The sequence below is a fragment of the Sapajus apella genome, unplaced genomic scaffold, assembly GCF_009761245.1.
Source record: "Sapajus apella isolate SASKATOON/1434 unplaced genomic scaffold, GSC_monkey_1.0 scaffold196, whole genome shotgun sequence".
NCBI lineage: Eukaryota > Metazoa > Chordata > Mammalia > Primates > Cebidae > Sapajus > Sapajus apella.
In genome coordinates this window covers 892,749-906,555 of record NW_022437136.1, presented here as the reverse complement: position 1 = coordinate 906,555, position 13,807 = coordinate 892,749, and the positions used below count along the sequence as shown (strand labels likewise).

The 13,807-nt window shown below is 40.8% G+C and overlaps 1 protein-coding gene across 3 annotated transcripts in view; it reads right to left on the bottom strand.

Annotated features, from left to right (window-relative positions):
* The window catches only part of PDXDC1 (pyridoxal dependent decarboxylase domain containing 1), a 69,538-nt gene that overhangs the window by 23,747 nt on the left and 31,984 nt on the right, over positions 1-13,807 (bottom strand). For all 3 annotated transcript variants that reach the window (XM_032269616.1, XM_032269617.1, XM_032269618.1), the window contains exons 6-12: positions 12,565-12,754; positions 10,319-10,387; positions 9,414-9,492; positions 3,557-3,641; positions 2,605-2,653; positions 2,351-2,452; positions 811-936 (exon numbers count right to left, since the gene is read on the bottom strand). In XM_032269616.1, the coding sequence (XP_032125507.1) occupies positions 811-936; positions 2,351-2,452; positions 2,605-2,653; positions 3,557-3,641; positions 9,414-9,492; positions 10,319-10,387; positions 12,565-12,754 (700 nt within the window). The remainder of the gene's footprint in view (positions 1-810; positions 937-2,350; positions 2,453-2,604; positions 2,654-3,556; positions 3,642-9,413; positions 9,493-10,318; positions 10,388-12,564; positions 12,755-13,807) is intronic.

The following is a 13,807-nucleotide window of genomic DNA, read 5'->3' as shown; positions in this document are numbered from 1 at the left end:
GTTGAAACCTAATCCCATTCCCAAATGAATTGTGGCCACTGGGAGGTGATCAGGGCATGAGGATGGAGCCCTCATGAATAGGATTAGTGACCTTCTAAAAGAAGCTCAAGAGAGTGCATTCATCCCCTCTGCCTCGTAAGGCCACATGGAAGGTGCTGTCTATGAGGAACGGGCCCTTACCAGACACGGAATCTCCTGGCACCTTCATCTGAGACTTCCTGCCTCCCAAACTGTAAGCAATAAATTTCTATTGTTTATAAATTATCCAGTCTAAGGTATTTTGTTATGGAAGCTCGAATGGTCTAAGACACTGAACTATAGCATAACTATGGATTTTTCACACAATTAGAACACACCTAAAATGGAGAGAGAATTAGAATTGTTCCCAAGAGCCCTGCAAATTGGGAACCCGAGCCAGCTGGTTTTCAAAACATCCACGCCTTCCATAACTACCCTCTAACCTTCCTATTCCCTCACTGCAGAGACTCCGTCCATCAAGGGGAACGTTCATTCCCCCACCCTCCACCTTTTGCACCCTTCTCCACTCCCTGGAAATCATGAGACTTCTCTTCTGATCCCATGCTGACAATGCTGTTCCTTTTCATCTTAGTTCATCTGCACACAAATGCTGGAACAACCCAGCAGTTTCTCCCAGAACTTTGAAAAAGAAAGATATACATGCAGGGTGATTAGTCACTGCCTCACCAGACAGCAAGGCTCTGGATGGAAGTACAGAAATGAGATGTTTTTCTGTCTCTGCTTTGGCCAAGGAGTCTTTCTAACTCTTTTAAACGTCAGGCTTCTACTCACCAGTTGACAGGCATGCTTGATCCTCTCCACAATCCCATCAAGTCCCAAGTATTGTAAAGACAACCACAGAGGCAGGGCACGGAGTTTGTCTGCGGGCTTATTTGATGTAAGACCAGCAACTAAAGTCTAAAAAAGCCAAAAGAGGTTTATTAATCAAAGCCATTGCAATCTCAAAACAAAACGAGCCAGCTACCATTTGCTACCGACTTAGTATGAGCTAGATCCCATACTAGTGACTTGGCTTGCATTATCCATTTGATCTTCCAATAACTCTGAGTTAAATATTCTACATAACTTCACTCAGAGACCTTGGTTTGTCCAAGGATTCACAGCAAGAGAGCGGCAAAGCCAGGGTAAAACTTCCGATGGGTCACATCCCAGAACCCAGCCATTCAAGAGACTTCCCACTTCGATGGTAGCTCTGCACATCCTCAAACGGCTGGCCATTATTAGCTGAGCAACGTGGCACACAGTGTTTGGGCAGAAATCACTTAAACCTTATTTTCACACTGACTATTATCAAGAACCACGCTATGTTGTTTTTTTGTTGTTGTTTTTTTGGTGACAGGGTTTCATTTTCGTTCTGTCACCCAGGCTGGGGTGCAGTGGTGCAATCACAGCTCACTATAGCCTTGCTCTCCAGGGCTCAATCAGTCCTCCCACTTTAGCCTCCTGAGTAAGCTGGGACTACAGGTTCACACCACCATGCCTGGCTAATTCTATTGTATTTTTTTGTAGAGAGGGGGTTTCACCATGTTGCCCAGGCTGGTCTCAATCTCTTGGGCTCAAGTGATCTGCCTGCCTCATCTCTGCAAAGTGTTGGGATTACAGGCATGGGCTACCACATCCAGCCCATAACTATGATTTAAAAAAAAAAATGTGGCCGGGCGCAGTGGCTCAAGCCTGTAATCCCAACACTTTGGGAGGACAAGGTGGGCAGATCAGGAGGTCGGGAGTTTGAGACCAACCAAACCAACATGGTGAAACTTTGCCTTTACTAAAAATACAAAATTAGCCAGATGTGGTGGCACATGCCTGTAATCCCAGTTGCTTAGGAGACTGAGGCAGAAGAATTGCTTGAACCCAGAAGGCAGAGGTTGCGGTGAACCAAGATCATCTCACCATTGCACTGCAGCCTGGGCAACAGAGCGAGACTCCATATCCAAAAAAAAACCTGTTGGACAATCTGGATCAGGAGGCTTAAAATTCCCCCACTCAGTAATTCCACATCTGGGAACCTATTCTAAGGAAATAATCAGAAACACAGAAAGATGTTTGCTGCCTCATTATTTCAGTAACACAAATCTGAAAACATCCTAAAAGTTCGTAAATGGAGAATAGTTATATTGTGACAGAATATTATACAATCATAAAGTGTCACCGAAAAGTTTCACACTACAAACTTCTTTTTAAAAAAATGAAACAGAAGTGAAACTAAGGATATTTTTCACTTTTTCCCTATTTTTCTGTATTTGGCCCCCACGGCCAAATAATGTGTACTTAGCCACGTGTGCTCCCTCCCCAGTGAGGGGAAGCGTACCAAGGCGGGGTCGTCGTGTTTATACAGTGTCACCGCAGGAACAGCTGGCAAACCCAGCCACGGACCTGGAGTCATCGTCATGCTATCACATTTGGTTGCAGCCTACCAAAACAAAAACAACTCTTTGTTAGATTATCAGAACACATAAACCCATCATCCTCCTCCATTCATAAAAACTGTGAAGAGCCATCAGGGATTGAGTGATTTTAAATTCCTTCTTACAAACACCAATATTCAGTAAATCAACAACATACCAGCACTGATGAGGAGACGTAACCTAGAGCCAATGTTGCCAGATTCACGCTGGAAGAAAAAACACCACTCTAAGAACTAATGATTTACTGTTGCTTATTCACTATGTACTTAAAAAAATAAAGGCTGTGCTGTTGCAAGGTGACATTTAAGTATCTTTTTAATGTGTTATTAGCTTTTATAACAGCAACAGGAGATGTGGTTTATACAAATTCAGGAAATCTTGAAAATGCACTTTAATGAAAACGTGTTTCAGGAATTACCCCTGCTCATTTAGTATAAGGGGACTATTATTCTCTTTCACGGATCCTATTTTCCAGTCATCGTTCTTTACTTAGGGATAAAAAACAAACCTCCCTGTATGATGTGGTGGATATGGCCTACTCTGGCCGCCTCACTTCCGTTCCCCCTGCTTCTCTTAACGGCCCTCCAACAGCTTTCTGGGGCGCCACCCCCATTTCCTCTAGCAGAACATGAGCTTTGCGGGGAGGAGACAGCACTACCTGCTCCGGAGGAGGGCAAAGAACCTGAACTATCAGATGATTCTTTCTCCCTGGCCACAGTGGCCAGTTCAGTATGAGCCTTCAGTTGGGACTTCCAGCTGACCATGACGCTGGAAAGAAGACTGGAGTTTCTGCAGCTGCTTTGCACTGTAACAGGAAGGTTTGTCCACAGACAGAGGAAACAGTGCCTGTGACTGGGGGAGCAGAGGTGGGAGGAAGACACTGAATCCTGGCTGACGTCATGCCTGAGGCCAGTCTTAACACTGGTATTCATAGTTATATGAGCCAATAAAATCTCCTTGTGCTTAAGCCAATTTGGGTTATTTTGTAATCTGTGGCCCAAAGAGCCCTTTGTGACAAATATCACCACAAAGTGAGAGCCTGGCTGTCCAGTCCTCACGAGGACTCTGTGCAGGCCCAACTGGAGCCACCAGCCTCACCGCCGGCTTACCCCTCCACGTGAAGCCATATGCCATACTGCTCACAGAGTTCCTTCAATCGCCCGATCTTGTCTGTGTGTCCTACTGCTGCAGTTCCTAGGATAAAACAAATAAAAGGAATGAATGTTTTCTAAGGCTTTGTACCTGAAGCACTTTTATACACATTACCTCCCTAGGAGGGAAATGACTTATTATATCCCTGTTTTACTGAGATTTTCTTTGTGGAAGTGCTTAAATGTTTGCAAGTTGATTTATTACAAGTTTTGAAGAGTATGTAAACTCTATTACATGTATCTAATTGTGTTATTGTAATCTTTCACATACTTCTTTTCTATCCACTTGATCTGCTGACCCATGAGAAATATATTCCAGTCTTCCGAGACTGTGTTTGTCAATCCATACTTGTATTCCATCAGACTTTTCCTTTAGCTTTCCTTTATATATTTCAAAGTTATGTTCACCAGCATTCCTAACTGTTATTTCTTTTAGGAGATTACATCTTTCATCAAGATGAAGTCTATTTTATCCCATACTAATATTGCTATGGTACTTTCATTTTGTCAGCATTTGTTCAAGATCAACTTTTCCACCATTCTATTTTATTGTCACTTCCTGGATTATTTTGATTTAGATATGCCCTTTACAAAAACATATAGGTAAATTTGGTTTTTTTCCACCCAGGACTTTTGTAATACAGAACATGCATTCGTTCTGAAGCCAGCTTACGCATATTAAACACTTTCAGCCACTCCCTTGGTAATTGACTGCACTGAAGATTTTGCTGGGAAGACCCCTTTACCCAGAAAGCTTAGGTGAAACGTGGAGTCATGCATTCCCCCAACCATCCTCAATTTTCAGTTAGCAGCAAGCCAGCTAATGAAGATTTCAAACCCTCACCAACAACCTCAACAAACACAAGTAAAGAAAGTGATTCTTTTGTAAGGTCTATGACAGGAAAAGGGCTAAAACCTTTCTCCCCCGCACACCTAAATCTACCTCAAATTAAAAAAAAAACAAATCTTAACAGACACATTTGGTTTAGGTGAAACAAGATCAAACGCCAATGCATGGGTTGTGCCAAATGGTCCTTCCGGCAAAATAAAAGCGTATACTGCTGTGCGTTAGTGCCCGGACTGCATTCGATTCTCTTTTCATATTTCTGGGCAACGTCTGCTGACTAACCCTTGAGATGTGTCTTCTGGCACCTGCAGCATAATCACACTGGCAAGTCACTCAGTCACATGCCAACTGCAGCCCTCCAGTTTATCATGTTGACTGAATATGAGTGAATTTGTGTTTTTAAACAGTATTAAGTCAGGCAGGAAGTGATGGTTTTCCTGCTGGCAATAAAGTGAGTATTTACGTGGCTTTTTTTTTTTTTTTTTTGGAGACGGAGTCTCAATCTATTGCCCAGGGTGGAATGCAGTGGCATGATTTCAGCTCACTACAATCTCCACCTCCTGGGTTCAACCTGTTTTCCTGCCTCAGCCTCCTAAGTAGCTGGTATTATAAGCACCTGCCACCACACAGGCTAAATACACACGCGTGCACACACACACACACACACACACACACACGGTTCTTTTTTGAGATGGAGTCTCGCTCTGTCACCAGGCTGGGGAGCAGTGGCACGCTCTCAGCTCACTGCAACCTCTGCCTCCTGGGTTTGAGCAATTCTCCTGCCTCAGCCTCCCTAGTAGCTGGGACTACAGGCGCAGGCCACCACGCCCAGCTAATTTTTGTATTTTTTAGTAGAGACAAGGTTTCACCATGTTGGCCAGGATGGTCTCGATCTCTTGACCTTGTGATCTGGCCATCTCGGCCTCCCAAAGTGTGGAATTACAGGTGTGAGCCACCATGCCTGGACTAATTTTTACATTTTTAGCAGAGACAGGATTTCACCATTTTGGCCAGGCTTGTCTCAAACTCCTGACCTCAGGTGATCCTTCCGCCTTGGCCTCTCAAAGTGCTGGGATTACAGGCATGAGCCACCATGGCCAGCCTAAATAAGCAGTTTTATTGTAGTATGATTTACACACAATAAAACTCACCTAAGTGCACGGTCCAATGAGTTTTGACAAATATACAGAGCATGTAACCACCAACATAATCAAGATTCAGAATAATTCCATCACCCCTCAAATACTTCCATCTACCCCCAAATCTCTCTCCCCACTCCAATTACCCTTTTCCTGACTCCTCACTGGCCCCAGAAAATCCTGATGTGCTTGTCACTGCAGTTTTGCCTTTTCAAGAATTTCTTATCACTGGAATCATATATTATGTAACTTTTTATCTGGCTTTTTATATATGCTTTTAAAATTCATCCATGCTAATATGTGTATCAATAGTTCTATTTACTACCTGGCTAATGTTTAGTATTTTTTTGTAGAGATTTCCTAAGGGTTTTGCCACATTGCCCAGGCTGGTCTCGAACACCTGAAGGCAGGTGATCTTGCCATCTCAATCTCCCAAAGTACTGGGATTACAGTCATGAGTCACCTTTAATTTCTCCATTCTAACAGGCATGTAGTAGGTACCTCATTTCGATCTTAATTTGCATTTCTCTAATGGCTAACGATGTTAAGCACCTTTTCAAGTACTTACACATTTTCATTTTCTTTAGTGAAGCATCTGCTCAAATCTTTTGTTCATTAAAAAAATTGTATTGTGGGCCAGGCACAGTGGCTCATGCCTGTAATCCTGGCATTTTGGGAGGCCGAGGTGGACGGATACCTGAGATCACGAGTTCGAGACCAGCCTGGCCAACATGGTGAAACCCCATCTCTACTAAAAATACAAAAAAATTAGCTAGGTGTGGTGGTGCATGCCTGTAATCCCAGTTACTTGGGAGGCTAATGCAGGAGAATCGCTTCAACTCGGGAGGCAGAAGTTGCAGTGAGCCAAAACTGTGCTACTGCACTCCAGTCTGGGCAACAGAATGAGACTCGATCTTAAAATAAAAAAAAATTGTATTGCTAGTCTCCTTATTGAGTTATAACAGTTCTTTATGTATTTTAGATACAAGTTGTCAAAAAATGTTTTGTAGCTTTTCAAGAAAAGACTAAAAATGAAATTTAAAACAGACAGGCCTGACACAGTGGCTGGCTGGGTGCAGTGGTGTGGTGGCTCACACCTGTAATCCCATTACTTTGGGAGGTCAAAGCAGGTGAATCACCTGAGGTCAGAAGTTCAAGACCAGCCTGACCAACATGGTGAAACCCCATCTCTACCAATATTATATTAATATATTAGCCAGGCATGGCATCTAATCCCAGCTACTTGGGAGGGTAAGGCAGGTGAACTGCTTGATTCTGGGAGGTGGAGATTGCAGTGAGTCAAGGTTACCCCACTGCGCTTCAGCCTGGGGGGAAGAGAAAGACTCCACCTCAAAAAAAATTAAAAATTAAAATTGAAAAAGAAAAAAATTGTTTTGCAAATATTTCTCCCACTCTTTAACTTACGTTTCATTTTCTTAACAGGGGCTTTCAAACAGCAAATGCTTTTAATTTTTGATAAAGTACAATTTATGGTTCACAGGTTTTGTGTCCTAAGAAATGTAACCTAAGGTCACAAAATCTCCTCTATTTTCTTTGAGATATTTTATTGTCTTCGGTCTATGCTTAGGTTGATGAACCATTTATACTTAATTTTTATATATACAAAGAATGAGATAAGGGTTAAGATTCAGTTTTTTCCCATATGAATATCAAATTGCTGTAAGACCGCTGATGGAAAGACTGTCCTTTCTCCCTTGAATTACGTAGGCATCTGTAAAAAACTGAAGTGACCATGTACATCATATGAGTCTATTTCTGAATTCTCTATTCTCTTTGATTACTCACAGAGTCTTATAAACCTGTAGCTTTATAAAAAGTCTTGAAATATGATAGGATAAGTCTTCCAATTTTGTTCTTTTTCAAAATTCTTTGGGCTATTCCTAGATCCCTTGTATTTCTATAAAACTTTAGAATTAGCTCATCAATTTCTACAATAAATTGTAGCCTGTGGAGTTTTTTTTTTTTTTTTGAGACAGAGTTTTGTTCTTGCTGCTCAGGCTGGAGTATAATGGTTCGATCTCAGCTCACTGTAACCTCTACCTCCCAGGTTCAAGCAATTCTGTCTCAGCCTACCTAGTAGTTGGGATTACAAGCACATGCCACTATGCTCAGTAAAGACAGGGTTTCATCATACTGGTCAGGCTGGTCTCAAACTCTTGACCTCAGGTGATCCACCCACCTCAGCCTCCCAAAGTGCTGGGATTATAGGCGTGAGCCACCACACCCGGCCACCTATTGAGATTTTAATAGGGACTGAGTTGATTCTACAGGTTAGTTTGGGAAAAACTGACTTAATACTTAGTCTTCTAACACGTGTATGGCATAGCATTCTTGAGTCTTCTTGAATTTCTCTCAGTAACATTCTTGGTTTTCAATGTACAGATCTTGCATGTATTTTGTTAAATTTATCCATAAATTTTTCATGTTTTTTGATGCCATTATAAATGACATTTTAAATAAAATTTTCAGTTGTTCTTTGTTAGTATATAAAAATCCAGAAAGCAGGATAGATTTGCTAATATTAGTTCCAGGAGCTTTTCTTTAGTTTTTTTAGGACCTTCCATCTATACAATCATGCCTGCAAACACAGTTTTACTTCTTCCTTTCTAATCTGTATGTCATTTATTTTTCTTGCCTATTTCACTTAGATTTCAAGTATGATGCTGAATACAATAAATGGAGCAGAAAGTGGTAGTTGCTCTGCCACCTGTAAGGTAGATATTTAAGTGAGAGAGACTTTATGAATTTTCTCATTTAATTTTTACAACAATCTCACAATGCCAGTATAATTATTTTTATTTATTTATTGAGATGGGGTCTTGCTATGTTACCCAGGCTGCTATTCAACTTCTGGGCTTAAGCCAACATCCTGTTTGTCTCCTGAGTAGGGGGACTATAGGCACGTGCCACCACACCTGGCTTAAAGTGTCATTTTAAATTCACACTGGGCACAGTGGCTCATGCCTATAATCCCAGCACTTTGGGAGGCTGAGGTGGGCAGATCACCTGAGGTCAAGAGACCAGACTGGCCAACATGGTAAAACCCTATCTCTACTAAAAATATAAGAAATTAGCTGGGCATGGTGCCACGCACCTGTAATCCCAGCTACTCAGGAGGCTGGGGCAGGAAAATCACTTGAACCTGGGAGGCAGAGACTGCAACGAGCTGAGACTACACCACTGCACTCCAGCCTGGGCAACAGAGTGAGACATTGTCTCAAAAAAATAAAATAAAATTCAGTTTAGAACAGAGAAAGGAAATACATGAAGGAGAAGATAGAGAAGCATTTACAATCTAAGTGAAAAAGTATACGTACACATAAAATAACTTTCAAAACCAACGATTAAAGAAAATCTAATGAGCCAACTTTACTATTATAGTTTTTACTACAATGTGGATACAGACTATCTTAAACATGTGGCACACAAACATTCCTTAAGACTTTTTTTTTTTCTGGTTGAGAAGTCGTCCTGTTCTATTGCCAAGCTGAAATGCAGTGGCACAATCTCAGCTCAATGCAACCTCCACCACCCTGGTTCAAGGGATTCCTTTGCCTCAGCCTTCCAAGTAGCTGGGATTACAGGTGAACACCATCATGCCTGGCTAATTTTTTTTTTCTTTTTTCTTTTAGTAGAGACAGGGTTTCACCATGCTGACCAGGATGGTCTTGATCTCCTGACCTCGTGATCTTCCTGCTTCGGCCTCCCAAAGTGCTGGGATTACAGGTATGAGCCACTCCCGCCCGGCTAAGGACTCAGCCTCACTCCTATATATTCAAAATGGTAGATTCAGCATCATGCTACCTACCCGCATTTGCAACAAGCAACAGGGGCAGTCTTCCTCGCTCTACATCATCTTTAATCAGTTTCTCCAGGAAGGCAACATCCTGGAACCAAAACAAACAATTAAAAAATGAGGTGCCCCGTATAAAACCTCTAAAATGAAAAACTATGACTTATAAAAGAAGCAGATAACTCTCAAAAGTAATCAGTCAAATCAATTCCTACTCTTGACAATTTTTCTGTTTTCTATCATAGATGTGAAAATCAATTTTCCTTAAAGACTAGAAAAATCAGTTAAACAAGATTAAATGTAAACACTGTACATATGCAGGAACATTTCTTTGGTTTTAGACATTTACATTTAAATGAAATGTTCTCTCAACTCCCCTCAAACAGCCAAGAATGTATCTTTACTATTACTCATTGATGTACCTGAACTAGAAAATAAAACTACCTTGACAAAAGAAATACAAACTCTAAAATCCATCCCTTCCTTTTCCTTCTAGAATTACTAAGGAGAGATTTATCACCTACATGTCTAAATATAAGCAGAAGTCAATCTCATGATTACAATGAACAACCTCATTTTCAAAATCTGCCCATTCATAAATCCAGGCAACAGTGCTAATTCATATAAGTACGAGGTTTAGAAGAAACTTCTGGTGCTTGAGTTGCCAGGTTTCTACTTAAAGTAGGTGATACAGTAATTATAAGACTCCTTAAAAGCCAGGTGCTCCTAACCTATATACCAGCCAACCTTCATGGACATTCACATATTAATAGAAGCATATATTACACGACGGAAAGATCCAAGCAATAAATGAATAAGCTACTAATTATCTGGAGGCCAGCAAACAGAACTTCATTTGAAAGGAAGGTAGTTTCAAAACACAATCCCACGTTATTTTACAAACCAAAAGCAGAACTCACCATCTGATGCTGGGATCCAAACATAGTGTTACAGGGTACACGGCACAGGCAGGGGAAGGGCAAGCCGAGCTGCAAGAAGAAACACGCAACCTGACAAGAAAGCTCTCTGCACCATTCACTTCGGACTGCAAAAAGCTGTGGCTCTAAGACAGCCATGATTATTCTTCTCAAAAATCTCTCTCCTTAGGAACTCTTAATATTATAAATAGATGTTAAAGTACATTTAGAAAGCCAAGCCAAAAAAGAAAGGGTGACTTTCCAAGTGCCTCATAAGAGGATATAACGTAAAATTTTCTAAATGAGTCAAGTAACTATCTTTGGTATATTCTAGAATATAACAGAAACACTTTTGCAAACAGAGCAACAACTAAGTAGTCAGTGGGGGTAGTTTTGGAGTCTTTCTCCAAGCATTACTGGTAAATAACACCAGCTAAAGGCATTCAAAGAACAGTATCTTATTTGTGGGTCCGCCCACCCCTAAAAAGTAATAAATATGGATTAGCAGATGTACATTTCTCAAGAGAAGCAAAGTCAGTGTTATGCACGGAGACAATGACAGTCAACTTAATTTTATATTCTTCATTTTTAGCTTCCAAGTCCTTAAGGAGTTTCTAGATTTAGGAATCGTAAACAGTTGCAGCATATTGTGCAGTGTGACTAAGAGTTGGTATCATTCAAAGACCAAAAATTTAACAAGCACATTTTGCTCCTTAAAGAATTTTTTAAAAAAATTATGGGCCGGGCGCGGTGGCTCAAGCCTGTAATCCCAGCACTTTGGGAGGCCGAGGCAGGTGGATCACGAGGTCAAGAGATCGAGACCATCCTGGTCAACATGGTGAAACCCCGTCTCTACCAAAAATACAAAAAATTAGCTGGGCATGGTGGTGCGTGCCTGTAATCCCAGCTACTCAGGAGGCTGAGGCAGGAGAATTGCCTGAACCCAGGACGCAGAGGTTGCGGTGAGCCCAGATAGCGCCATTGCACTCCAGCCTGGGTAACATGAGTGAAACTCCGTCTCAAAAAAAAAAAAAAAAAAAAAAAAAAAAAAAATTATGAACGTCACATCCAAGTAAAACAAATTATCAAAAAAATACTGGAATTAAAAGTGAAAATGCCTAGCCTCCTACCCTATAAGCCACCAATCTACCCCTGTTAACAGTTTAATACACAACCTTTCTGATATTTTCTAGGTATAAATGTATATCTTTTTCTAGGTACAAACACATAGGTATAAAGGGTACACACACTTTAAGAAACATGAACATAACCATCTTACATATGCTGCTCTGCCGGCTGCCTTTCTCAACACAACACTCTCACACATCTTTTGAAGGTTAAACTGTTCTCCCCCAACAGCCTTGGGTCCACGAGAGCCTGGCTTGCAGTAGACACTAAGTGTTATTTCATGTTTCACTGGATTATTATTAAACTCCCCATTTTGTACACTCTCAAGAAGAAGACATGATTTCTTGCCACCGGTGATCACAGTTCGGAATCAATTTAAAAGTCAATGAGTGTCTCCCATATACCCCACTGGGAATCCTACAGCTTACAAAAGAGGAACCCTCCAACCCTATGGGTTTTGCTTTCAAATGTTCTTAGTAAAGAGGGTTAAAACAATGTCTTATCTCAATGTAGTCCCCGCACTTGGTCTAGAAGCACCATGAACTTTAAAAATGGCCATGCTCTTTGATCCAGCAATTCTAGATTGACTCTGAAAATCCATCTGAGGACCCTAACTCTAAATAAAATACGGAAAGAGCTTTATGCACAGAGAAGTCCGTAACAGCACTACACAAAGAGCATGACCTGAAAATGGTCACAGAAAGCAAAAGAATGCAAACACTTTTAATTATCCAAAAGGGAAACAGTTAAATTACTATATAATCACTTGAAGAAATACCATGAAAGCGTTAAAAATAAACTATACTCTGACTAATTATTATTAAAATATGATATATTCCTGTTTTAGTGTAAGTGAAAAGAGCCAAATACAACCATATAAACACAAATGCTTCGATTAAAGTCTGGGAAAAAAGAAAGAAAATGCTGGCTGTGGTTGCCCTTGGGTAATCTACCACATATTCTTTATTTCTAAATTCAGTAATTTTTAAAAATATGACAAAAGCATATAAGACCATCTATCACTCAAAAAGAACAGCAACTAGAGAAACAGGTCAATTTTAAATTTTTCAGGATAAAACAAGACATTATTTCTTTAAAATAGCCCCCTTATAACACATTACCTGATTACAAAGGTATTGGCCCAGGCCAGGTCTAGCAGCAGCACTAAGATATATGACAGGCTTTTTGTTATATAACACATTGAACCCATCCACTACGAAGTCTTCATATCGAGAATGAATGGCAAGCCTGCATATCTTTGCAAGTCCTTCTCTTTCCTCTTCGTGGAAATAAGCACAGCCATTTTCATATCTGTTAAGAGAGACACACATAGTAATACACTCTTATTTCTAGTTAAGGATTGTATAAGTCAATCTTATAATCAAGGAAACAATTCTTTTCTCAAGCTAGGAATTGTCACCTAGATCAGGCAAAGAGGACAGGAATGTGAGACATACTCATCATAGATGGCTGACAACTCATTACACCTGGGGTTACCAAACAGCGAGACAGTAACTCTCCACCCATACCCAATTCCATAAAGAGCAGAAACTAGGAAAACAAGTAGAGACCAGGAGTTCCTACATACAAAAAGCCTCAAGATCATGGTTCTGGCTTATTATGAACTCAGGCCACCACTGGATAACACAGACACGGTTCGTAGCAGAGTTTCAGCCCTAAAACATCCAAAGTAAATAAAACTTTCAAAAATGCTAGTTAGAGGCCGGGCATGGTGGCTCACGCCCATAATCTCAGCACTTTGGGAGCCCCAGGCCAGCGGATCACCTGAGGTCAGGAGTTCGAGACCAGCCTGGCCAACATGATGAAACTGTCTCTTTTTGTAATTTTGTAAAAATATAAAAATTAGTTGGTTGTGATGGCGGGCATCTGTATTCCCAGCTCAGGAAACTGAGGCAGGAGAATCACTTGAACCCGGGAAGTAGAGGTTGCAGTGAGCCAAGATCATGCCAATGTACTCCAGCATGGGTGACAGACCAAGACTCTGTCACCTAAAAAAAAAAAAAAAGCTAGTCAGGCTAACTTTTTGCTTTTACTATAATCTTCTGAGGCTCAATCTTCTAGAAGAGGAGGGACAATTTCAATCACAAGTGTTAGATTTTTACTAGAACAACAGAACACTACTCCTTTAATAAAGTTAGGCAAACATACTCCTGCTCGGCCAAGTTCTTCCCCAACACTGAAAGTGAAGGTCTCTCAAATGATTCAAGTTAGGCAAAGAATCCTTCTCCATAAAGTCATAGTATAAATCCAATACCACTGGTCCTACGTCTCCTACTGAATCCTTAATCTGCTCTAATTCCTTAATATTGCCAGGATTACCACAGAATAAAAGATTCCAATTTC